Source organism: Oryzias melastigma, linkage group LG22 (genome assembly GCF_002922805.2).
Source record: "Oryzias melastigma strain HK-1 linkage group LG22, ASM292280v2, whole genome shotgun sequence".
NCBI classification, from domain to species: domain Eukaryota; kingdom Metazoa; phylum Chordata; class Actinopteri; order Beloniformes; family Adrianichthyidae; genus Oryzias; species Oryzias melastigma.
In genome coordinates this window covers 6,156,486-6,180,297 of record NC_050533.1, presented here as the reverse complement: position 1 = coordinate 6,180,297, position 23,812 = coordinate 6,156,486, and the positions used below count along the sequence as shown (strand labels likewise).

General features: G+C 39.0%; 1 protein-coding gene and 1 long non-coding RNA gene across 2 annotated transcripts in view; one reads left to right on the top strand and one right to left on the bottom strand.

Moving 5' to 3' along the window:
* LOC112145374 (serine/threonine-protein phosphatase 2A regulatory subunit B'' subunit alpha) overlaps positions 1-23,812 on the top strand; it is an 84,146-nt gene that overhangs the window by 42,156 nt on the left and 18,178 nt on the right. The window contains exon 2 of the mRNA XM_024270549.2: positions 9,264-12,526. Within this exon, the coding sequence (XP_024126317.1) occupies positions 9,884-12,526 (2,643 nt within the window). The 5' untranslated portion in view covers positions 9,264-9,883. The remainder of the gene's footprint in view (positions 1-9,263; positions 12,527-23,812) is intronic.
* Positions 21,074-23,812, bottom strand: part of LOC112145381 — an 18,275-nt gene continuing 15,536 nt past the window's right edge. Inside the window, exon 3 of the long non-coding RNA XR_002919062.2 lies at positions 21,074-21,398. This is a non-coding gene — a long non-coding RNA (uncharacterized LOC112145381). The remainder of the gene's footprint in view (positions 21,399-23,812) is intronic.

Here is a 23,812-nt window from a genome sequence, read left to right as displayed (position 1 = left end):
AAAAAAAAAAAAGTACAAAAATGCTAAATTAGGCAAATTCAAAGTGTTTAAACTTAATAAAATACCTTCTTGTCTTTCCTGTATTAGTTGCAATAATGTTAAAGATTTTTCTTTGACGGAGGAGTTTACAAGCAAAACATTATATTTTAAATTACGACTTCAAGAAAAAAATCATATATTTATGACTTTAAGAGTCATAAGCTTAATTTATGACTTTTTTGTGTAAATTTACATGTTTTAATGTCATAAATGTATGACTTAAACAGGTAAATTCACTAGAAACAAGTTGTAACTTTTAAGTTAAAAGAATACAGTTGTATATCTATGACTTTAAAAGTCAAAGGCTAAATTTGACTTTTTTTTAAATTAAATTTATGTGTCTTAAAGTGGTAAATTTATTACTTTCAATCTTGTAAATTTATAAGACAAAACTATTTGAGTTTACGAGGAAAAAAACACAAATTAACAAGAAAAGAACCAAAGTTGTCTGTATGTCGGAGCCGTGCTGAAGATGAAAGACGTGGAGATCTCGTGAAACTTTATTTCCAGATCGGAGTCAAAAACAAAGAAATTCTGAAACTTTAACAACAATAATTTGACAATAACCTTTTACATTTGCTAGATTTAAAGTAATACGACTTTTAATCTCATAATATACCTTTTTTTAGCCCCAAAACTCTCTCGTATTCTGCTAAAGTTTAGAACTTTAATCCAAACCAAACGTCTGCAGATGTTCTGCGGTTCTTCTTGGAAGATAAAGCGACACAAGAGACCAAATTTCTCAACTTGCTTTGGAACTGGAATGGTCTCCTTTTCCTGGAGGGGAACACCCGGATCCCCTCCAGTGACGGAGCTCCAGAACGTCTCCTCCGGATGATCAAACCGGTTCAGTGTGGGTTTTCTGGGATTTGCCCTTTAACCTTACAAAGGCCAGCGGGTGTGGTTAATATTCGGTTCTTCTGCAACTCTAGCAGAAGTGATGAGTGACTGCAGCGTCCGTACTTCTGACTTCTACCTTTAATCTTCTCACAGATAGACCTTCAGGTCAACTGAAAGTGCAAGTCTTTTGCTGCAAGTCTCTCTCATCTGGTTATGTTTGTCAGTAGTTTGTGATAAGATGTAATTTTCTGATAATGTTTCATAAAGTAGTTGTGATTGCTAAAGTAAAAGTGAAGCGTTTAATGATATTTTCTCTCACTTTGATTATTGGAATATGTATTGCAAGTTGTAAAAAAGGCACATAAGATCCTTTATTTGCAGTAATTTATTTATTTAATTTGAATTATTTGTTTCAATCCTTCAAAAAATAACAATACAACACACAAAGAAAGAAGAAAATGAATTAATTTGGCAACTATGACTTCATTAGTACAGCCAGCAATACATTAAAAAAATAGTCTATTCCTTAGTTTTAGTGAAATTAGGTATACGGTAAAAAAAAAAGTGTTTTAACTGTCAGAATATTAAAAAACGAGCCTGTAAAGAAGTTTCTTTTGTGGCTTTGCAGCTGCTGGATAGTGCAGCAAATACGTCAAGACACAACGTTCTGGGATGTCACAACACCCTGCATGTTCAAACCCCTCCCCATCTGATTTATGCTCTGATCTCTTTAACTCCATCATGGCTACATTTATTTCCTATTATGTAAAAATATTCTGCAGTGTTCAAGGAGATGTTCTTGTAGTATTTTTCTCATTATGGAGTACATGTATAATGAAAATTAAGATTAAAACTGTATTTCAGAGTATTTTTAGATTCAAGTTTAATTAGATGGAAAAAAATGAAATTAGTGGAACTCCCATCACCACCCAGCCTGACTTGGCTCGCTACTTTTTTATGATGAAGAAATAAAAACCGCAGAACCGACCCTAAACCCGCCCAAAGCCATTTTTGGAACCAAAACCGCCCAACTGGGCGGGAAACTGCCCAGTCTGGCATTTCTGTCAGTGAATGCACCAGGACTGAAGTCACCACCCTCATCGATTTTGATTGGTCCTTCGAGTTAGCCCCGCCCCAATTCACCACAACGGGGCCAAAAGTTTTTAAACCGAAATTTTCATATTCGAAAACAGAAAAAAAAGTTTTGAAATCGAAATTTTGAGTTTTGAAACCTGAAAAACAGAACATTTGAAGCTGGAAATAATTTTTAATAAATAAGTTTTAAACATTTTACTTTCTATTTTTTTTTTTTGGCCAAACACTTAAGTTTTTTTTCAATTTGTTTTATACGGATTTCAAATAATATTGGCCCCGATTCAGCTCCATATGTGGCCGTCGTGCCATGCAGCTATCGTTTTGGCGTCTGCTCTATCTTCATTTTCAAAATGTAACCAATTTTTCACAATAAAATACTGCAATTGACAAATGTGTTTATATTTTCGTATCTAAACCGACTGTAGAGATGAAAATAAACGCAAAAATGAAGAGAAACTCCTGTTGACCGTTACAGAAAAATGCATGTTTGGTGTGAACTGCATGAAGTAGATACTTCAACGCTGCGTCCGGTGTGGCGAAAACTTAGAAAATTGCATTGAAGCCCAAAAAATATGAAAACTTCTGCCAAACCTTTGAAGTGTCTCTTCTTTATCTGGAAAAACTAACGGATGATTGGGTGACATCGGCATCAAATGAACATCCATGTAAATCCAGCTCGACCTGCAGGTGTGAACATCGATCTCGCTACCTTCTCTGACCTGAGACGGCGCAGCAGCAGCAGCGCTCTCACCTCAGCAGCTGCGAGTGTCTCCCGAGTGCAGTGATTTGTGTTGTTAGCCTGGGTCTCATCCAGGCCTTCCCAAGTGTTCGCCACATTCCCACACTTACACAATCTGGAAGCTTCCTCATTGTCAGATTAAGCTGTGAACTATATGATTAAATTAGATGTTTATTTCTCCATTAACTCCTTTTCTTTTGGATTTTTTTCCCGGCTGCTACCAGCTTTAACCTCGCATTAATCCTAATTTGGGCGCGTTTGGACTCGTTCACCTGAAGCATCCCTCTGTGCATTGTGTTGGATATCCTCTCTAAACCCTGTTTTTCTTGTGTTCTGGCTCAACCACAGACATCTGGTTTACATAGAAGCTCATCTTTTCGGTGAGAACGAGAACAGCTTCTCAGTCTCTCTCCCTCCTCCACAAAAATGAACGTCTTTGGCAGCACATGCATTATTTTTGTGATAAAACATAATGATGGAAAACGACTTTTTCTGTTTTCCTTCCAAAGGTAAATCTTTACGTTATGGATTTTTTTCCTCTCAGTCTCTGACAGGTTGTGGGTTCTTCGTTCTTTGCTCGAGGTGATGCGGAAAATAACACAAAGTGAAAAGTGACCGGACTTGACAAGGACGTTGTTTAGCCTCCAGACAATCTGTCTTGGTGTTTGATTGATGCTGAGCTGATGAACTATGGAAGCGTACGTGACTCAAAATAAAACGAAAAAGCCTTTCTGTTAATCCATTTTTACATTTTCAAATTTGATATTTCTTATTGAATTTTGGTGAAAATTTACCTGAGAAGTTTTTGAAAATAAAATGTCAAATTCCATTTTCTTTATCATTTTAATTAAGTTAAAGGACGAACGAAGTTAAAGAAGAAAATGAAAAAGACGTTCTGAGGATTGCTTTTTAATTGCAGGTACATTTTGAAAATGAAATAGCGTTTCTGTTTATGCATTTTCATTTTGAAATTTGATATTTCTGATTTAATTTTGGTACAAAATTACTAAAGAACCTTTTGATAAGAAAATGTCAAATGCCATTTTCTTTATCATTTTAATTAAGTTAAAGGATGAACGAAGTTAAAGAAGAAAATGAAAAAGACGTTCTGAGGATTGCTTTTTAATTTCATTTAAGAGGCAAATAATGCAGGTACATTTTGAAAATGAAATAGCATTTCTGTTTATGCATTTTCATTTTGAAATTTGATATTTCTGATTTAATTTTGGTACAAATTACTGAAGAACCTATTGATAAGAAAATGTCAAATGCCATTTTCTTTATCAGAAAGGTACAGAATGAGCGATGTTGAAAAAGAAAATGAAAACGCAGTTTTGATCATTGGATTTTAATTTAATTTAAGTGACAAATAATACATTCTGAAAATGAAATAGCAGTATTGACTTTTATTTTTATTTTTGAGTCACAAATGCTTCCATAATGAACCATCAATTCTAGGCTCCGAAACACGGATGTGCGGACTGAAAGGTTAAATAATTCATGGTGGAATTTTAAAAAAGAAGCAAAAAAAGAAAGTGGGTCAGAACTTCAGTTGATTCATTGTCCGTCTGCAGAGATCAAAGTGTGAGAGCGCCGTTTCGACAGGAAGTAGCTGTTTCTCTTTAAATAATAAAACATTTGAAGTGGTTTATGTTTGCTCTGCCAATCATTCGAGCTTCTGTTTGTGCAGAGCGTCATCTGTGTGTCAAGGTTGAATTTATTTCCTTGTAGAAAAATTCAGAAAGAGGGCTTTCATGAGTTTTATCGACTTTTCAAACAGAAATATGAGGATAACTCTTTAAAATTCAGATGAAATTAATCATTTTATGTCGTAGTTTCCAGAATTCTATTGATTAATTGATGTTTTTAGCTTTCACAGTCGCTATTTATGAACTCTTCAAAATGACAAGTGAGTTTAGTCAGAGTTTGGAGAGCATTCAGAGTTCACAGACGCAAAAAACGTCTATTGGACTTTTGGAAAGTGTCCTTAATACAGTGATGTGGCTCCATCTTAAGTCTTGTTATTGCAGAAGTAAGCACATAATAATTTAAGCTAAGATCATCAGGAGGGCGTCAGAGTCTTACTGACGTTATGACCAAATATGGAATATGGCCGTGCATGCAAACATCCTCATTTTTGTCTTAATATTTTCATCAAATATTATGGCTTTAAGCAGTGATTTGTCCCACTCCAACTATTTATTTTCCATTATACAATCATTTCGATGGTGTTTTAATTATGATTATGCTGTTTTTAGCCAAAATCAAAAAGCTTGAGTCAATTTTGAAGACATATTTTATGCAGGAGCTCATTAAAAATTTGCATCTAGGTTGTGAATTGCTGTTCTCACGGAAGTTAGCTGTCCTGATTTCCCAGCATTCCTTTGTTTACACTCTCTCCTACTAGCTTATAGCATGTAAGAAGCCCAAGCTAACATTAGCATAGCAAGAAAATATCTATATCAGATCTATCCGCTGTACAATTTAGAGCCAGATGGTGGCTTAGATGAGGAAAATGAAGATTTATATTTGTCTACTAGTGGATTCATCAGAATTGGAGCAGAGCAGAGAGACTTTAGCCCGCCCATTCATCACAAACCTGAACTTTTTCAAGCCACGGGTTTTCATCTCCTCCTGATCCAACATAGTTTGAATGAAGAAATACTGAGAAATGCAGTTTTGATAATAAATGTATTTATATATGTTCTGCATAATTAGAAAAAAGCTACAAGAACATGTTAAAAACACAATTTTCATTAAAGTGGGACTTGTGTACAGAGATGGTTAATACATTTGTAAGCAGTTTGTTATTATGGCCTTTGTAGACAATGGTCTCACTTCAGATGTTAATGAATCGCACTTAGTATGTTAACAAACCATTTTTGGCTTATTGTGCTGATAAATGTCTTACTAACACCTTATAAACACATAAATAATGTTTGTATACTTGGCTTAAGGCTTAAAAGATCCACTTTTATCATCTTTTTTGCTATTTTTAAAGCATTAATTAAACTTTAATTTAGCATATGCATTTTTTAGGAAAAGTAAAAAGAAAAAATTGGGACACAGTTTCTGCATAACGACAGTACTGTAGTTTTTTTTATTTTTTATTTATCTCTGAGTTGTGGGCAGGAATGTTGATGCGGAACAAGCCCGCCCCCTTTCCTCTCCATTACTCAGAGCTCTCAGTTTATATTCTCTCCTACAAACTCCAACCTTACATTACAAAAATGGCAAGTAACATTGAAGTTTTGAGCTAGTTGTCAACTCGGAAAAGAAAAATTGATCTAGTTGTCTGTCAGTGGAAGCATCGGAATGAAGTGGAGCAGGGAGCTTGTGGCTCACCCATAGTATTTCCTACTTAACCAGTGAGCTAGTATCTAACTATTACCTTTTTGTCTGCTCCTGATTCACAAAGATTTGAATAAAAAATACCAGATTTTCTTAACATATGTCATCCATCATCACCAAAATAATACCACAAGAACATTTCATAACCTCGGAAAACACTATTTTCTTTTCAATTTTCTGGTTTTTAAAAAATTCATAATTTAAACTGAAAAAAAAGTATTCTTGCATTGTTTAGCTTACAGAAGTCAGTGGTTTATTGAAAGGTTATGAATGTATTATAACCTTAATTTATTAAACCAGAAAAAATTAAGATTTCTAATGTTTTCCTGTACTGAACTAAAAGGCAGATTAAGAGTCTAATCTAAACTTTGGAGGAAATAACATACTTAACATACTTACAACATAAGACCTGAAAATACCAAAATATGGCATCCCATTGTGGCTTTATTGTTCCAATAGGTTGTGTATAGTATTTTTTTTTATTTGCTGTCGTTGTTTTCTTATTTTTTTTACTATTTTTATTCTACTTTTTACCATTACTATTAGTGTATTTGTTATTTTTGCTTGGTACTTCTAAATATGTTCTATATTTGCAAATTACAACATGCACATGGCCCTCTATATATATTTTGTTATTGTGTAGTTTTCCATTATATTGTACAATTTAAAATTTTTAAAAACTTTTGTTAAACTCAACAAAAATGAAGTGGAAAAAAAGGAAAAAAGTGCCACCAGATGAGATGACGTTGATTTAAGTTTTTAAAATAACAAAGACAGGTTGCTGCTTATTCCAATTAAAATGCACACGTCTCACCTTTTATACGATTTATGTTAGTCACTGTTGTGTTTTGGTTTTTTTACTTTGTGATCACAAAAAGTGTTCCTCAGACTTTGTGTGCAGAGAGCTCCTGTGCAGACTCGTCCTGGTTTCCTGTGGGCATGTTTGAGGTTCTTTTGTGGGTCTTGTTCATGAAGATCCATTTGTTCTGAAAAGCCTCCTGGCTCTTTACCAAGCACACACTGACAGACACACACACTGGAAACAGTGGCTTTACTGAAGAAGCTGAAGAGCACTCGGCGCTTCCTGCTGCTCACAGACACACACTGCCTGTTGTGTGTGACTGATGTGAATCATTGAGAGCTTCCTGGTGGAGGTCAAGTGGAGGGGCAGTTTTTGGTGCTGTGTTCACTGCGGACGCTTGGTTTTTGTGCGCGGCAGCAGCCCCGGAAGCGGTCATTTACAGAGACGTAAACACAACAGACGACGCACCAACAGGAGGAAGGAGTGTCGTCGTTTGTAAATTTATTCTACAGTTTTCCAACTGTCCAACCTCCAACTTGCCAGGAAGAGGGATTTCCTTCCTAACAGACTGATTCAGCACCGTCCAGCTGTTGCACATCTGTCAATTCGGAAAGTTGACCATAAAAAGGGTGACACATAAAATGAGTCAAAAGTTGTTTTTGCTCCTCACAGTTCAGGTGTTGCCGAGTTTCTCTTTTGACACTTTTGATCTGTAAGGTTTGTTTTGTTGAGTTGAATCCTACTGTGCATGACTTTGGCCTTCCAGCTTTTCTTCCTGCAGTTATTCTGATAAGTCCACATCCTAAAGAGTTTCCACCCTTAATATTGTTTTTAAATTCAGCTATCATGGACTAGATGGAAGTTTGTAGACCCATTCTGCTAAAAAACAAATTGTTTTTGGGTGTTTTTAACATGTCTTGTCACATTTTCTGATGGAGGACAAAAAAATTAACCTTAAAAGTTGATAAAATCGATTTTGATTGATTTAAGCTTAACTAATTAATAATCAGTTCATAAAAATATAAATCGATTTAGCCCATAAAGCTAATATCCGCTAGCTTGACGGAATTTCCCATAGGACGGCTAACGCTTGATCGACCTAAACGTACATTACTGACCAAATTAACATGTTTATAAACTCACAGGTAGGAATTTTCCAAACTCTTCTAAGGAAATGTTTTTTATAGTAATTCTATAGTATGATCGCCACCTAGTGGCCAAACCAAAACATCCTCCAGGAGAAGCAGAACAATGTTTACAATGTTACTGATCTGAACATTTTTGTTAGAACTTCTCCTTTAGAGAATCTATGTAACACTGTATGATATTAACTATCTCATTATTTCACTAGTACATTTTACAGTATGTGAACTGCGTCAAATTACTATTAAAAAAAACTTCAGTGTGCTTTCTTGTGGGGTCCAGATGACCCCAATTTTAATGTAAACAGGCCTAGGATAGCACAAGGGTTAAGGTGCAGTTCAATATAGATGTGGATGGAATTGTTAGTACCCTTGTTTTACTGATAAAACCATAATGATCACCGACATACTTGAAAATATCAACATATTTATGCCCACATTAGGTAGAGCGGTCCACCTCTGATCGAAGTTTGTTTACCGCCTTGCCCGTCGATTTGTTTATGCGTTTTTATGCAAGACACTGTGAAACGCACATAGCTACAAACGCAGAGTTTCATTTAAGTCTAAGTTTAAGTAAGGAATGGATAATCAGCGATCTAAATTTAGGAGGAGCAGATGTTGTCTCTTCCGTCTTACTCTCCTCTCTGTAAGGAATCATCACATGTCCTCAGGGTTGAGAAGACTCTGTACTCCCATGTCTCACCTTCATGGTGCATCTGGATCTGGATTAATTAAAAAAACAACCTTTCTCTGGTTTCATAGAAAACCTGTTGTTGAAAAAATCGAACGCTTTGCCTTTTAATGAATTTACAGCTGCAATAAGTGAGCAAGGATCAGTTACTTTATGTTAAAATGTGTTTCAAACAGAAAATCTAAAAGTAAAAACCAGGATCACCATAAAAGAAAAAAACTTCTGATTAACAGAAAAGTAAATGAACACTCCTCCAACACACATTTTCTTTTTTTAACAAATAAAAATCAGCTTTAGTTGATTGTTAAAATGGAAATGAGCACATTTAGAGAGTGGCTGTGGCTCAGATTTAGTTGGATCAGGTTGAACAAGCTGATGTCCAATAGTTGGGAAATGTTACTATTAACAGCACTTTTTACGGATGTATTTCAGCTTCCTCAGCTTTGTATCCTGTTTTTTTCTGCAGACCAGAGCTTACATGCTCCAAGTAAAACAAAGTATTCTGTATTTTGATTACAATTTCACTAACGTACTGTACCTTTCTGTTTCCTCTTCTGTTTGCAGGTGGCGTCATTCAGACGAAGGCTCTCTCTGCTGCACGTCGTGACTGGAAAAAAGGGATTTTTTTGGAGAAAGAAGCATTCTGTGATCCCACAATAGTGTTGGAGTCAGCAAATGTTCCTCATCTTTTCAAGGAAAGGGTTTTTTCTATTCAAGCTCAATGGATGTAAAGCCCTCTCTGGCCTTGGATTAGGTCCCCGGAGCTGTGTTTTTTTGGATGTTTCACCGCCACTATCCTCCATGGTTGTCATTAGTGGCTAATGAGCTGCTGCTGCAGAGGACAGGAAGAAGCTGCCTGTGGAGAGAGCTGTGCAGCTGTTATTAAGAGGGCTCCAGATCCCTGAAAAAAATGTGTCTTTGCTTCTTTAATCGAGCTTTAAAAGCATGAAAATATGAGTTCAGGAAATTGATGTTGGCTGTTTTTTTTTTTGTCATTTCTATTTCTGAAAAAAGGGTTGAAAAATGACTCCAGTCAGATCCAAGGCCAGTCATTTAAGCAGGATGTTTCTGACTTTGAACACAAGCATTGACAGTATTTTAAAACCAAGTACTAAAAAGTTTTTTTAAGCATTAAGTATTAATTAAATATCAGTTTGCTCTGCCTATGCTTTTCCATCAAAGTTATGGCAGCTGCCTATCGTGTGGTTGTAAGCAGTGTTAGCTGTTACAACAGCGTAGTGGTGGACCGACGGACGCACTCTCATGCTGTGCATTACTGCTGTGGGCCATGTGGGGCGCTGTCCCAGGGCCTGGACTGTGCCATCGCACACCGCAGCACATGCTCGGAGCTCCTCGTGGCCCCCGACCCGCCATACAATGACTTCAACAGCTCTCCCGTTCACTCCAGTAACTTGATCACTCAGCAACTCCCTAACCACGGTAAACTTTGTGCCTCTATGGGGGCTATTCATAATGGTGGGCTGGAGAGAGCAGGCAGCAGTGGCAATTTGTCTTTAGGGGAGGACAGCCCCACATGGCGAGGTAAGAAGACCCCCAGTGGTGGTGGATCAACTGGGAACTTGAGCTCTTCTTGCAGCCTGAAGGACATTACTGAAGAGGCCATCAACCTGGCCAGCGGGAAGCTCAAAGAATTCTCATTTGACAAGCTCCGTCTGTCCTCATCAAGTCATGTCACTCTTCGTAAAGGTCGCAAAGTCCGCCCCGACTCTTTTAGCCGTCGCTCCACTGACCTGGAGATCATCTATGGTCACTTCAGTGCCAACTCCACAACAACCACAAACATTTCAAATAACTTGGGAACTTCTAACGACGAGAACACGCCTCCGTTTGTGTTAGGAAAAGGAACGGGATTGGAGGAGACGAAACTAAACGGCAACTCAGCCACATTGTCAACAGTCAACAAAGCAAGCGGTGGATCAACGAGCAGTCTTTCAAGTTTTGGGTCATTGGACCAGAGTCTGAACACGGTGGCTTCTTTGTATCGCACCACCCTTGGGGAAGAGAACCTTATTGCCCGTCTGTTGGAGAAGACGCGGGCAGAGGCTGCCAGTGGTGGTGGTGAGGACATTCGCGCTTGCCTCGACATCCTGCTCAAATGTTCTGAAGACCTAAAAAAATGCACTGACATCATCAAGCAGTGCATCAAGCGCAAAGCAGGTGGTGGGCCGGAGGAAGGTGGAGCAAGTCCAGACAGTGTTTACAGAGCTGTGATGACCCGACTTAGCTCCTACCTGAAGAGACTGCCTCTGGAGCTGGAGGGTCTTGGAAGTTTGGGGGGCAGTGGACAAGGCGTCCAAGGTGCACCTGGGGGTGGGCACAGTGATCTTGCTGAGCTGGTTAACACTCTCCACTCCATCCAGCAGGGACCTTACTCTCCCATATTTGGCAATGAGCAGCCCCCACGCTACGAAGACGTGGTGCAGTCACCACCTATCCCAAAGAGTGTTGCTGTTTCCTCTACGACTAAGTCTATAAAATCAGATTCAGTCCAGAAAGCAGCAGTCCAGTCAAAGGATACTCCACTCACCAACGGGCTGCAACATACACCCAATGTCTCGGTTCCTCAAAACACCCTCTCTCCACCACCTATCACATACTCACCATGTAATTCCTCTCCAAGTCACTCCCCTTTACGAAACTCCCCAATCCCGCCTTACACCCACACTCCCCCGGCCTCCCCCATGGAAGCTCTTTTTATTGAGGAAGAGGAAGCGGAAATGGGAAAAACTTCAGACAATCCCCTGCAGCAGATGCACTCTCCATCTAGAGGGCTGAACAATACCCCCAGCAAAAATGGGACTATGTTGGGACAACAGCTGCAGCCCCACACACCTTATATCTCATCAAAACCTATGGCTGCTATCTCTGGCTACATCCCCTCTTGGCCTTCCGCTGCCACAGTCCCAACAAACAAAGCCTCCTCCCAGAAGAATGAGGATATAGACAAGCTACTGATGGACTTAGAAAATCTGTCTCAGAGTATGAGCCACCCCAGAAACACTGAGCCTCCACTTCCTGTTAAAACCAGGAAGAGGGAAGGAAATAAAGCGATTTCTAATGACTCTTTCACTCAACCAAAACTTGCCCAGTTCCAAATTCCAAATCCAACCAGCCAACTATCTATGAATGGTCTTATTCCTGTGACCTCTCAGAGCCTCACTCCTCCCCAAGGAGACATCAGTGAACCTGTGACTGAGGAAGAGGACGGAGCACTTTTGCTAAGAATCCTGGAGAGCATTGAGAGTTTTGCCCAGGAGCTGGTGGATTCTGGAGCGGGGGGCACCGGGAGTGTAGAGAGGAAATGTGGAAAGGAGAAGGAAGTAATGAGACTCCTACAGGACACTCTGGTCCCATCCAGCAGAGCTGATACCCCTCTGGAAAGCATAAACACAACAGCTGCTTCCACCACCCCGTCCATTCCTACAATCGAAGTGTCATCTATGGTGACAAAAGAGGGCGAGACAAATGCACCTGCAGCCATTCCTGTGCCTGTAGAGTCTGAAGGAAAGTGGAGTGCTACCGAGGAAGCCATACCTGTACCTGAAAAAGCACCCCAACTACTACCTGCATTCACACAAGGTGCAGATAGAGTTGCAGAAGATCCTACGGATGAGTTCCATGCTGCCCCATCAGAAGCTGCTAATGTGCGCCTTAACACCCAAGTGGAGGAGGCACCACCTGCCGTCTTACCTGAAGTCTCAGTTCCTGACCCCATACCAACAGAAGAAGCCATAAGAGAGATCCCGGTTGGCGAACCTGGAGCTGCCTCAACCCTCCTCATCCAGCAGACTCCAGAGGTAATCAGGGTAAGTCAAACACTAAAACACACAATCAAATGAGTCAACAGTGACACAAATAAAAACGTAACACACTACATTTAGATGGTTCTAGAGATGTGTTTTAGGGACAAATCTTACCTCTATTGATTTTCTGTGGTTTTCTTTGGTCGGTAAGTTACTGCGTTGACTCGTAGTCTTCCCAGTAAATATCAAATGCCTCTGTGTAAGCATTCTTTCTGCACACAAACCGTAAGTCAGTGCTGGATATATAAACGAAGCATTTTATCACTGTTTAGAAGGCTGATGCAGCTCCAACTGATGGGTTGCAGTGATTACTGTAATTAAGTGCAACAGACATGCCAATTCAGCTTCCCTATCTCGGCTTGAATTAGAAAGGCTGAAGCTCTGAATCATGGAGTATAATAGCTCATTGTTAGGAGTGGCCCTTTGTTGAATTTTCCTGGTTTCTCGCTTGTGTTTTGCTCTGCAAGTGTGGAGAGGATGTCTGTTTTGCTTTCCTCATGGTGGCACATTTTGAAAAGGGATTTGGGGCTGTAAGCGAGTGAGACGAAAGGAATTGGAGCATGTGTTTATTCACATGTGCGTGGATAATGTACTGATTGCAGTGTGTAATCTCAGAAAGTAGAGTTACCTCATCCTGGCTCAGATGTAGGTGTTCAACTGCATGTTGTTGGTAGGGCTGCCATGATTAGTCGACTAATCGACGACTAATGTAATAGTCGATTAATCATTGCTTTATATTGTATGGCAGGGGTGTCAAACTCAATCACACAAGGGGCCAAAATCCAAAACACACCTCAGGTCGCGGGCCGAACAGGAAAAACATCTATTGAACACTCCAAAACTAAATTTTTAAAACTTTAAAACTGTAACTTTTTAACATTATTATAAAACTAGATATATAGCATTACCTGTGATGACGGTAGTGTGAATACTGTAAGCTGAATTTGGCAGCTTGAAGATGCTAGTGCTGATTGCGGAAAACGTTAAAGCTAATAGCCAGCTAAAATATTAGCTAAATGTAGCTGAAAAAATAGCTAAACTTCAAAATAGCCTAAAAAACTGAAAAAAAGCCTAAATTAGCCAAAACAACTAGCATGTAGCTGAAATATTAGCCAAACTCCAAATTAGCCTAAAGATCTTCGTAAATGCCGAAATAGTCCAAAAAGCTAGTAGAATGCCAATTTTTAAAACTTTAAAACTGTGACTTTTTAACATAATTATGGATAATAAAAAGGCAGGAATATTATTCCAGAATAAATCAATTTAAACCTTACATGACTTTCAATATTTTACTCTCCAAAAAATATATTTTTTCGGTCAAAATTATACACGTTAGAAATGAGCGCAAGATAACACCAGGCCATGAATAACAATAAAATAAAAGGATCTGGAGGGCCGGATCCGGCCCCCAGGCCTTGACTTTGACACGTGTGTTATATGGAGTCAGAGTGTAGTAATGTTGAACAAAGTTGTGAGCGTTCAGCACCAAAAAATTTCCATTTTTCATTATTTGAGTCAGTGAGACTAAAATTTTGTCTTTTGTGAAAAATAGTACCTTGGTTCAGATGCCGACCGTATTACAGAGATAAGGAATATACTTTTTATCAAACTCATTTTGACAGGTGACCTTTGACCCTATATACCCTTTATTTATGAAATTGATATTAAATTGTTACGTCATCTTGAGGGTCGGGGCACCGGTGGATGTTGTAGGGTCAAAGGTCACCTGTCAAAATGAGTTTGATGGAAAGTATATTCCTGATCTCTCTCATTTGTTTTAACCTTATTTTAATTAAACTAATGGACAGAGGCTGCACATTTCATCAAAAGTTAATTGTCTTTATTTTTAGTTTTGGTTAAGATGTGTGCTTTACATCCACTTTGCCCATTAGTCGACTAATCAGAGAAAATAATCGGTGATTAGTCGACTATTAAAATAATCGTTGTAGAGTGAGGTAAACTATTTCTTTTTTTTTTCGTCGTTTACTCAGCTTGTTTGTCTTCCATCCATATTTCTACCCGCCAAATTCCCTTCTGTTTTCTGTGTTTATGCTCTGAGCTGTGTAACCTTATGCCCTTCTCATATGTAGGCCATCTATTTATGAAGTTACCATGGTAGCTTCCACTGTCAGAACTGAGCTGCACACAAACACATCATTTCACAATTCCGTTCCTCCTCCTCTGTCCATTTTCACATCCATCCTTCATGACTTTTTTAACCTGTTCCTCTCCAGCCTCCATTCGTTTTATGTCCTTTCCACCACTTGGGGGGTTTGTCCTTCTTTCACCTTCAGTCAAGAAGCAACCCAATGTTGACCAGCACTTCTCCTCCTGCCTCCTGATTGGCTGCCCCGATATTTTGGGATAGTTGAGTAACAGTTGTTGCTGTGTGCTGGGGAGAGAAACCTAACGAGGGCTGCTGATTGGAGCGTGCTATGAGGGGGGCCAGGAAGGGTGGGGCTGTTGGAACAGCAAGTGTTAATGGTATCGTTACCCCACATCCCTGGCCGAACTAGGTGTGAGGGAGACCTAAATCTGTCCGCCACTCTGTACTACAGCATCCCGCTAACAGACCCACTGTCGCCACAATGTAAGCGGAGCTGCGTGCAGCCGTGCAGGCACGCCGCGTGTCCTGCAGAACTCTTTCTTTTTACGCGGTTTACTTCACAGGCATGAATAGATGAATGCATTTCCTTTTGTTGCTAAATGCACGAGTACGTACATGAAATGCAACAACAGAAGAGTTTGTGGAGTGGAAGTGTTAGTTGGCTCAGTGTAAGTCGACTCTGTGCTACTGTGGGTCACAGCTGAGTTTGGGAATAGCTCCCAGACACCCAATACCAACACTGGCACTCTGGGAATTATGCTAATATTCCTCAGCGCCAATCCCACCCCCTTCCTCAGTAATACATTAAACTGCCAATCAAACTGCAAACAAGGTAGGTCTGAAGTCTCCCCCCTGAAACTGCATATAGTCCACTCGGGGGCATTTGTAGCTATGTTTCCCTTGGCACGTTCAAGGCTTTGATGGGAACTTCTGCTAAGCCCCCCGAGGAGGAAACTGGCCTCGATAAGTAGCATCTCCATCTCTGCTCTGCAAGTGTTTATTGTTGTTTCTGCTGCTGACACACTAATACAGGGTTTTCTGCACCTGTCAGAGCCTACCCATTAATCTCCACGGCGACAAGGAAGGCGGCTGAAATAAATCAGAGGCGAAACGACATCAGTCAGAGAAGTGGCAGGACTGCAGCTGAGAGCTGGGTTACTTTGTGGTAGATTAGGTAGATGTCCTCTTCATCATCTGCCCCTTTGGGGATTATCAGGGGCTATATTTAACATGTATGTTTTTGCTTCGGTACCGTCAGCGCCGACATGATTTACAGATGCATTCCTGGCTGTATCCAGAGCTGCCAGAGCGATGGCTCAATCAACCCTTCGCTGATCTGCATGTTTTTGCCAACTGCTTCAGATGTTTTGCTGCTTTGAAATGGTTATTCAAAGCTAGCTCTGCAACGTAGCTACAATTATAGCAGAAAACGAATCGAGTAATTTTGTTCTTTTTTTTTCCAATTTTCAAAGTCGAGGTTGTGGTTTGTGGTTGTGGTGTGTGTATCAGTGCTACAGAAAAAGCACCGTCCAAAACAAACATGGATGAGAATCTGATTGTTCTCCTGAACTTTATGATATTCATCCTTTTACAGAGACTTTATTATTCTTGTTTTTATTATTTGCTTCTTCGGACTATTGCGGGACAGCAGGTCATCAAACTGGGTTACAGAGAGATGGAAGTACCGCTGAAAGCGCCATCATTCAGTCGCCGCTCCTGCTGAAGAGTTTAAACCTCACTGGAACAAAGACGGAATGATCTCATGAACCCAGGCGTGCTTTTGTAGAAATTAAGCTGATCTCTGAACATCATCTGTCTCTTCCTTGCATTGTAAATTGGATATCTGGACAGTGCTGAACTTTACTGAGAAAGGGACAATTCTTATTAATGAACATTAAAACAAATGTAAATATGCCAGATTAAAGCTGCAGGCGAATTTTCATATGGAGTCCCTTGGCAGGTTGATGTTAAAATAAATAAAACAGCGTTTAAGATATAGACAGTGCACATAAAATTACAAAATACAACAAAAAGACAGTAATACTAATTAATACAAATACAATTTGAACAAATAAATCATTTTTATAATTGCTTTTTAATAACATTTTCTTATTTCTAGTCATTTGTGATTGTAAATTTGAGACTCCAAACGCCACAGATGCATCTGGAACGTCAAGTTTTTTAAACATATTTATGGGCAAGTATTGATCATCAAATTTGACGCGTAAATCACGTTTGATGTAAACGCAGAATTACAAAAGTATTACCCTTTTTTCTTAAAACTACGACCTTTCCTCCAGTGTGACTTTTGAAAGATTTGTTTTATTATGCATTTTTTGGCTACTGCGACTTATTCTCTACAGCGACTTATAGTCGTGAAAAAACTGTATTTGTGTTGGGAAGAGAAAATAAAATTTGAAGGTTGCTGTTTTGACAGTTGCTTAGTAGAAAGTTTCCGTCTGGCCACAGACAAAAAATATGGCGCTCAAAAATTAATAGATGGAAGTCCCTCCCCCTGCCGGAGCCAGCCACAAAAAAAACTAAATCGTTGGCCGGAAGTCCTCGACCTAAACCCATCATTTTAAGCTTTCGCCCTTTTCTCCCTTCGACTCACTCTGGACTAAACAGGTGTAGTTATACAAATTAGAACACTTGTTAATACTGACTTGAAAGAAATCAAACGATTCTCTCATTTGAAGCTCATCTTGCACACTAAGCAGTTAGACAGTTAACAGTTTATTTGCATTTAAAAGCTGAAAAGTTTTTAAAATATCATTTTTGAAAGGGTTTCCTAAAATTTAGGAACTTTCTCGCTTACGCAACCGGCTAAAGTTGCGAAATTTCCGCTTCTATATAGAGATAGTTTCTGGCGCCATCTTGCATGTGACCCCTCGTCTGTTATCCTATAGACATTGTGGTTACTTTGTGAACTGCACGTGCATTTTCATTTTTAAATGTACTTCATTCTGGAAGTCCGAAGATTGTTTTAAGCTTGATTTTGATGTTTTTTGGGGAGGTGTTTCACAGTTTAATGAACGTCTATTGACCTAAACATCAGGATTCAGTGTCGTATAAAAATAAAAAACCTGTTGAGACGTTTTCTATTTATAGATGCGGTTTGGAGAGAGTACTTTATTAATAGTAGAGGAGGAAAATCTGAATGATACGATACAATGCAGATTCACACCTGCACTCATGCGTCACCCTTTCCTGAACATTGTTTTTCTAGTCCAGAAAGAAAAGCGGCATGATGACCTTTACGGCAGAAAAAGTGCGTTCTTGACTCAGAGGGGGGGATTATACAGACGGTGATGAAGGAGAGGTTTGGAGCTCACTGTAGTTGTAGGGTGGGGGTTGCCGCCGGTTGTTGATTTTGGTCCGGCAGAGGATGACATCATTCCCCCGCTTGCTCGTACAGGAAATGAGGTCACAGCAGGAACCTTGGCCAAGTGTGGAAAGTTTCAACCCAGGTGCAAACATGCACATCCTCAGATGTTTTGGGGGAGATTGCTGCAACTGCTAGGTAGTTTCAATATAGCTTCAAGTACAGGTTTGACCATGAAACGGTTCATAAAAGATCCACACCAGTAACAGCACATCACCACCTCCACTCCCATTGTGAGCTTGGAAATCCTCCAGCTGTAATGTAGCACTTACAAACTTTTATGTAGCTTTCAGGCTTTGATTCAACACTAAGCCTCTGAGCCTCCCTCTGGGTCGCCATGGAAACCACCACAACATGTTTACAAGCTGCAGGTCGGCGGCGGGACTCCCAGAAAATCACTTGCTCACATGTGATTAGTTGACGGACTCCCTCAGATGTTAGCGGAGCCCCGGGGGTGACCGAGTGGGGGGCTCGTTTTGTGAACTGTTGTGGGCGTGGTGGTCAATGGTCTTTCCATGTGACGGAGCTTGCCCCTGGACGTCATCACCCCCCCCTTGAATGAAGCTTTCATTCACTTCCCCCAGAAACGAAGCCAGGGGTTTTCCTGCAGAAAACTCCCTGAGTGTTGGAACCTTTCACATCTGGATGTTGGTTCTGAATGTTTTATTTATTTATTTTTTCTGTTGCACGCGTGACTTTTTTTTTCACTTTATTGATAAATATTGCACACAGAAACATTGACATTCCACAATACCAATAACGACATTATCACATTTTCCAGGAAAATGAATTAAAAAAATTAAATAAAGTAATAAAACTGCAAAATAGATCTGGTAAAAAATAACTAGAAAAGTTGCATTACCTGAGATATTGTGTGACTGCTTTTTGGCGAAAATGGTGATGCAATTTACTTTGCTGAAAATGCAAAAGCTATTTTTAAAAATGTTAAATTTGCTAAAAGACTAGAAATTTCGTTAAAGAACTATCCAAAAGCGCTGAAGTTTACCTAAATTTCTGAAAAAATTGTGGTAAAATTGCTTAAAAATACCTAATAGATGCCAAATTTGCAAATAAAATAGCTAGCATGTTCCTTAAATACTAGCTAAACTCCAAAATAGCGAAAAATTCCTCAGTAAACTAAATAAGTCAAAAACTTTAGCCTGTTGCTAAAACAAAAGCTGAACTCTAAATTAGCCTAAAAAGCCTCAGAAGGTAACAAATTAGCCAAAAATGTTAGCATGTTGCTAAAATGTTAGCTAAATTTCAAATTAGCATAAAAAAACTCAGTAGATGCCAAATTAGCCAAAACAAATATTAGCACATTGCTTAGATACTAGCTAAACTCAAAAATAGTATAAAATTCTTCAGTGAACTAAATTAGTCAAAACGTTAGCCTGTTGCTAAAGTAGAAGCTAAATTCTAAATTAAATTAAAACCCCCAAAAAGATAACAAATTAGCCTAAAATGTTAGCATGTTGCTAAAATGTTAGCTCAAACATAGCCCATGAATATATTTAAAGACTTGTTGCTAATCTACTTAAAATTTGAAGACTTTCTCATTCATTCCCTATAGGGCACATTTTGCTCAATATGTCAAAAATTTTTAAAGTTTACGAATACCAAAAATACAAGCAGTAATTTCCTGAACGAGATACCAAGATTGCTGAAATCGCTGAAAGTATAATTGAGTTTTTACGGGCCAAAAAACCTGAATGTTCAGAAAGGATTCTGCTGAAGTTTCAAATGTCACCATGCTTCAACTTTTTTATTTAGTGCAAGACTCAATACTATTTATATACAGTGTCATTTCTCTCTGAAAAACATAAAACACAATGTTTTTTTTTAATATATTTACACTTATAAATAAAATATTTAGCCATAATTATAAGTAAGTCAACTGAATTTTCTCAGCACTGAATCTCTCTTAAACAAAATATCCAAAAACACTATGCACGTAGAAAACCGTATAGTCTTTATATAAGTGGATTGTTATAAAACAAGTCAAATCTTTCCAAAATGCTTCAGTAAAATAAATGAGGCAAAGTTTTTGGTGAGGAATGGCAAAATGATCAGTTTATGTCCAGATTTGTTTTAAATTTGGTTAAAAAAAAAGTGTTTCACAGAGTAAAAAGTCATTTTCAGTCTCCAGGTAGAGTTTAGTCACAGATTTGCAGGTTTGGTTTGTCGGTTGCTTCCCTCTTGTGGCTCTCAGGCTGAACTGCCTTGTAGTTTGCAGCAAGGATGCATATAAAACAGAGGAAGCACAGCGCCATCCTCTGGAGGTTGTGTGACAAAAAGAGCATTTCAGTTTTTCCTGGAGAAAACATGAACCAGCAAAATCAATATTATCAACTCAGTCTGGAGCAGTAGATTTATCTTCCTGCTTCACCATAAAACAGGTTGATAAATATTTCCTGTTAATCTAATGACTCACGGAGGTTTTATTAAAACCACTTCCTCTCAAATAGTTGAGATTTTTTTAACTCCCCTGTGATTTTGGATGTGAATTAGACCGCGACCTGCACGGTTTCACTTCGTCTGGCACAGCAGAAGCCACTCTTCAGATTTCAGGGGGGCGGAGCCTAAGGTAGGTTGGTGTGTTTATGTGAATGTATGTGTCCGTCTTAAAGGGAAGTGAGAATAAAGACGCAGCAGTGTGGGTTGCGTTTCCCACACTTGGCGCGGTCACCATGAGTGCATTCCTCCCACTGCTCGATCCAGGGAAAGGGTTATCGCCATGGAGATGGCATTTGGCAGGGCTGGCCCAAAGTGTGTTTGTGTATAGTCGCACAGACGGGGAGGGGCGGAAGGCCTGTTAAATCAGGCCTCAGGTTTGAACTGACGGATGAAACGATGACGTTATAAATAAAATCTTCTCTAGGTAGAGAATTTATGTAAATAATTAAAACAAACGGTAAATTGAAGTCAAGTAGGAGTAAAAAGAAAACTTATTTTAACTTTTTACTTAACTTTTAATATCTAAATCTTCTAGATTTCAAGATTAAAACATTTAAAAAAGTTGTATTTTGTTGCTTTGAGCATCTAAAAAATGCTAGTTTTTAAAAGTAAAGATACAAGGCTCACATACCTTTGGTTTTGTGAAGCACTGTTTCATTCAAAATAGGTAAAATAAGAACGGGTTTATGGTGTCATAGTGCTGAGGCTTTTCTTGTCCGTGTCCATTCTAACGCGGTTTTGCAGAATTTTTCCGTGTGGCTCTGCAAATGTGTCCCAACAAGGTGCAGCTATGTGAGATGACGAGGGAGGGGCAGGAAATTCTTCCTCCTGGAGCCTGTAGAGGATTCTTTTCTTTACCAGACGCTGTTGGGAGTCCATAAACTGAACACCCGGGCGGTTTGTGCTGCTCCTCCTCTGCAGGAACGCTGTTGACAGGAAGTAAAAGAAGTTATGAGGGGAATTAGATCTACAGTTTTTTTTAAAGTTCTCAGCAGGTTTACCTTTAAAGATCTCAAAGAATATGCTTAGTGTGAACTAAAGGCAGATCCACTGCCCTGATATAAATAAAAAACAACTTAGATTTACATTTAAAGGGTAACCAAACAGTAAATCAATTTATTTTATTTTGTATAAATGGAGCTTTAAAAATGGTGTTTGTTGGCCCATTTTTGACAACTTAAAATAAAGTTCTTTAATTTAATTTAAAACCGTCAGTGTGCTGCCCCCTACAGGTTGAAACGAAGTATAACAGTTGAATTTTGTGATTGGTCAACTAGTGTAAATACCACGTCTTTACAATAGTTTCACATCATCATGCTTGGCAGCTCCAGTATAAAAGCCCCGTCCATTTTTGATTCTGTAACGGTCGGTTGATGTTGCGTTAGCTTTAGCGTGGCTTTTGCCTTCGGTCGTCAGCAATCTACTGGTTTGCACAATTTCCCATTGGACTTGGAAGTTAAGCAACAGTCGAACAGTCGTTTAGTGCAATAGAGCAAAGTTCATCCAGGTGATGGATTTGTAATGAACGTTTCACTCGGGATTGTTTACTTAATGCTTATGATGCTAGCGTCATTTTGCCACTGAGACATGGATCCCATTAGGTCTGGGTCATGAGCGCCTGCATCTGGAGAAAAATCCTCAACCTCCACAGCAGGGAAAGAGGCAAAAAGGGATTTTGGAGCCCCGCCCTTTGCAACGGGTGACCGAAGAGCTAACCACTGAACTACTTCCCAACACACTTTACTATGCTTAAAAGCATCTCTAGCATTAAAGGTTTCAAGATTTTCGTTAAGGTTTTAAAAATAGAGAGACAGCAAAAAAACTAGTTCAAATCTTCTTTTTCGACCCAAGACAAGAGTATTTTTCTCCCCAAATGTAGAGTGAGGAATAAAAGTAAATTTCCAAGAAACTGAATTTAAATAAAACAGACCATTCTCTGCTTTAAGTCCGTTTTTCCTCATCTTCTTTACTTTCCTTTTTACCATAAAGCTGTCCCTGAGGGTGTGTTTTGCTGTTTATTCATCCTTAAAGTTTTAAAAAAGTGCTAACAGCAACAACACCGCACCCCCCCACCCCCATGTAGCCTAAACAGCCACAGCATCAAGCTAGGAGGAGCGCAGCACCGGGCAAAATGATTGATTATGAATTACTTTTTTGTTTTTTTATTTAGTTAAATTATTCCCTTTTTTCATTTAAAAGAAATGAGTGGTGTGTCAAACTGTTAAAAAAACATGAATATATGGCCTAATTATTCCAATATGGCCCCCCCTTCCAGCAGATGGCAACCTAGGCAGCCGCCTAGGTCGCCTATGCTCAGGGCCGGCCCTGTTCCACATTAAGTTCGGTGGAGATACTGGCATCACTTTGCTTGGTACCACTCTCCGTATTGAAGACAGAGTGACTATGTTTCTTCAAGCTTACCTCATTGTCGATCACAGATCCAGACCACACCTCCCCCGCTCTACCCGCCCCTTTTTTTGCATTTTTCAAATCTGGGCTGAGAGTGGATTCAGCCTTAAACTGCCCTGTTGTGTTACCCTTTCAAAACTTGTGTTTTTAACATGTTCTTGGGAAATTTTTCTGAAAGAAAATGGTTCAGCCCACAACTCTGGCAAATTTTTAAAGAACTGCTGCCGCTCTGCAGAAACTATGTCCTAGAAAATGTATTAATCAGCATAATCATAATTGGGAACGTTTTTACCAGGCCAAAACCTGCTGAAAATGTTGCAGACATTTACTAAAAAAGATCTTCAAACAATTTCAAAGACTTTTAATAACTAGAATAACAGTTTTATGTTAGAAATAACAATTGATTTACTTGTCACAGTAAATTTGGGTCAATAAAGGTTGTTATTGTTCCAATATTCCAAAACCAATTTGTTAGGGCATTTTTACTTTTTAAAACTATAAAACTACCATTAATTCATTGTTGAGGGACAGCTCCTCCACTCTGTGCTGCATATACGCGGGTGTGTAAAGTCTGCCTGGTTCTTGAAACAGAAATAAACATGAAATCACCAACTAAACTTGCACAGATAATTTTACACTCCACAGAGAGCCACTTTCATGGGGCTGATGTTTGGAGGAGCGTCTGTGTGTTGTGGAAGTTAACTGTTAACAGTTTATTTTTTACTCTTAAGGATTCCAAGAAACATTTCCTTTAAGCTAATTCCTCAAGCCACGTTCTCATGGGAAAAAAAGTATTTTCCATTTCAAGAAATGTTGACCTCGGTAAATCTTAGATTTCAGGAAGCTGACCTTAAAAGTTCCTGGATTGGACAGTTCTGATGGACTTCTTCTGGAGGAATTGATAAAAGTTTTCACTCTTTTTTTTTTTTTT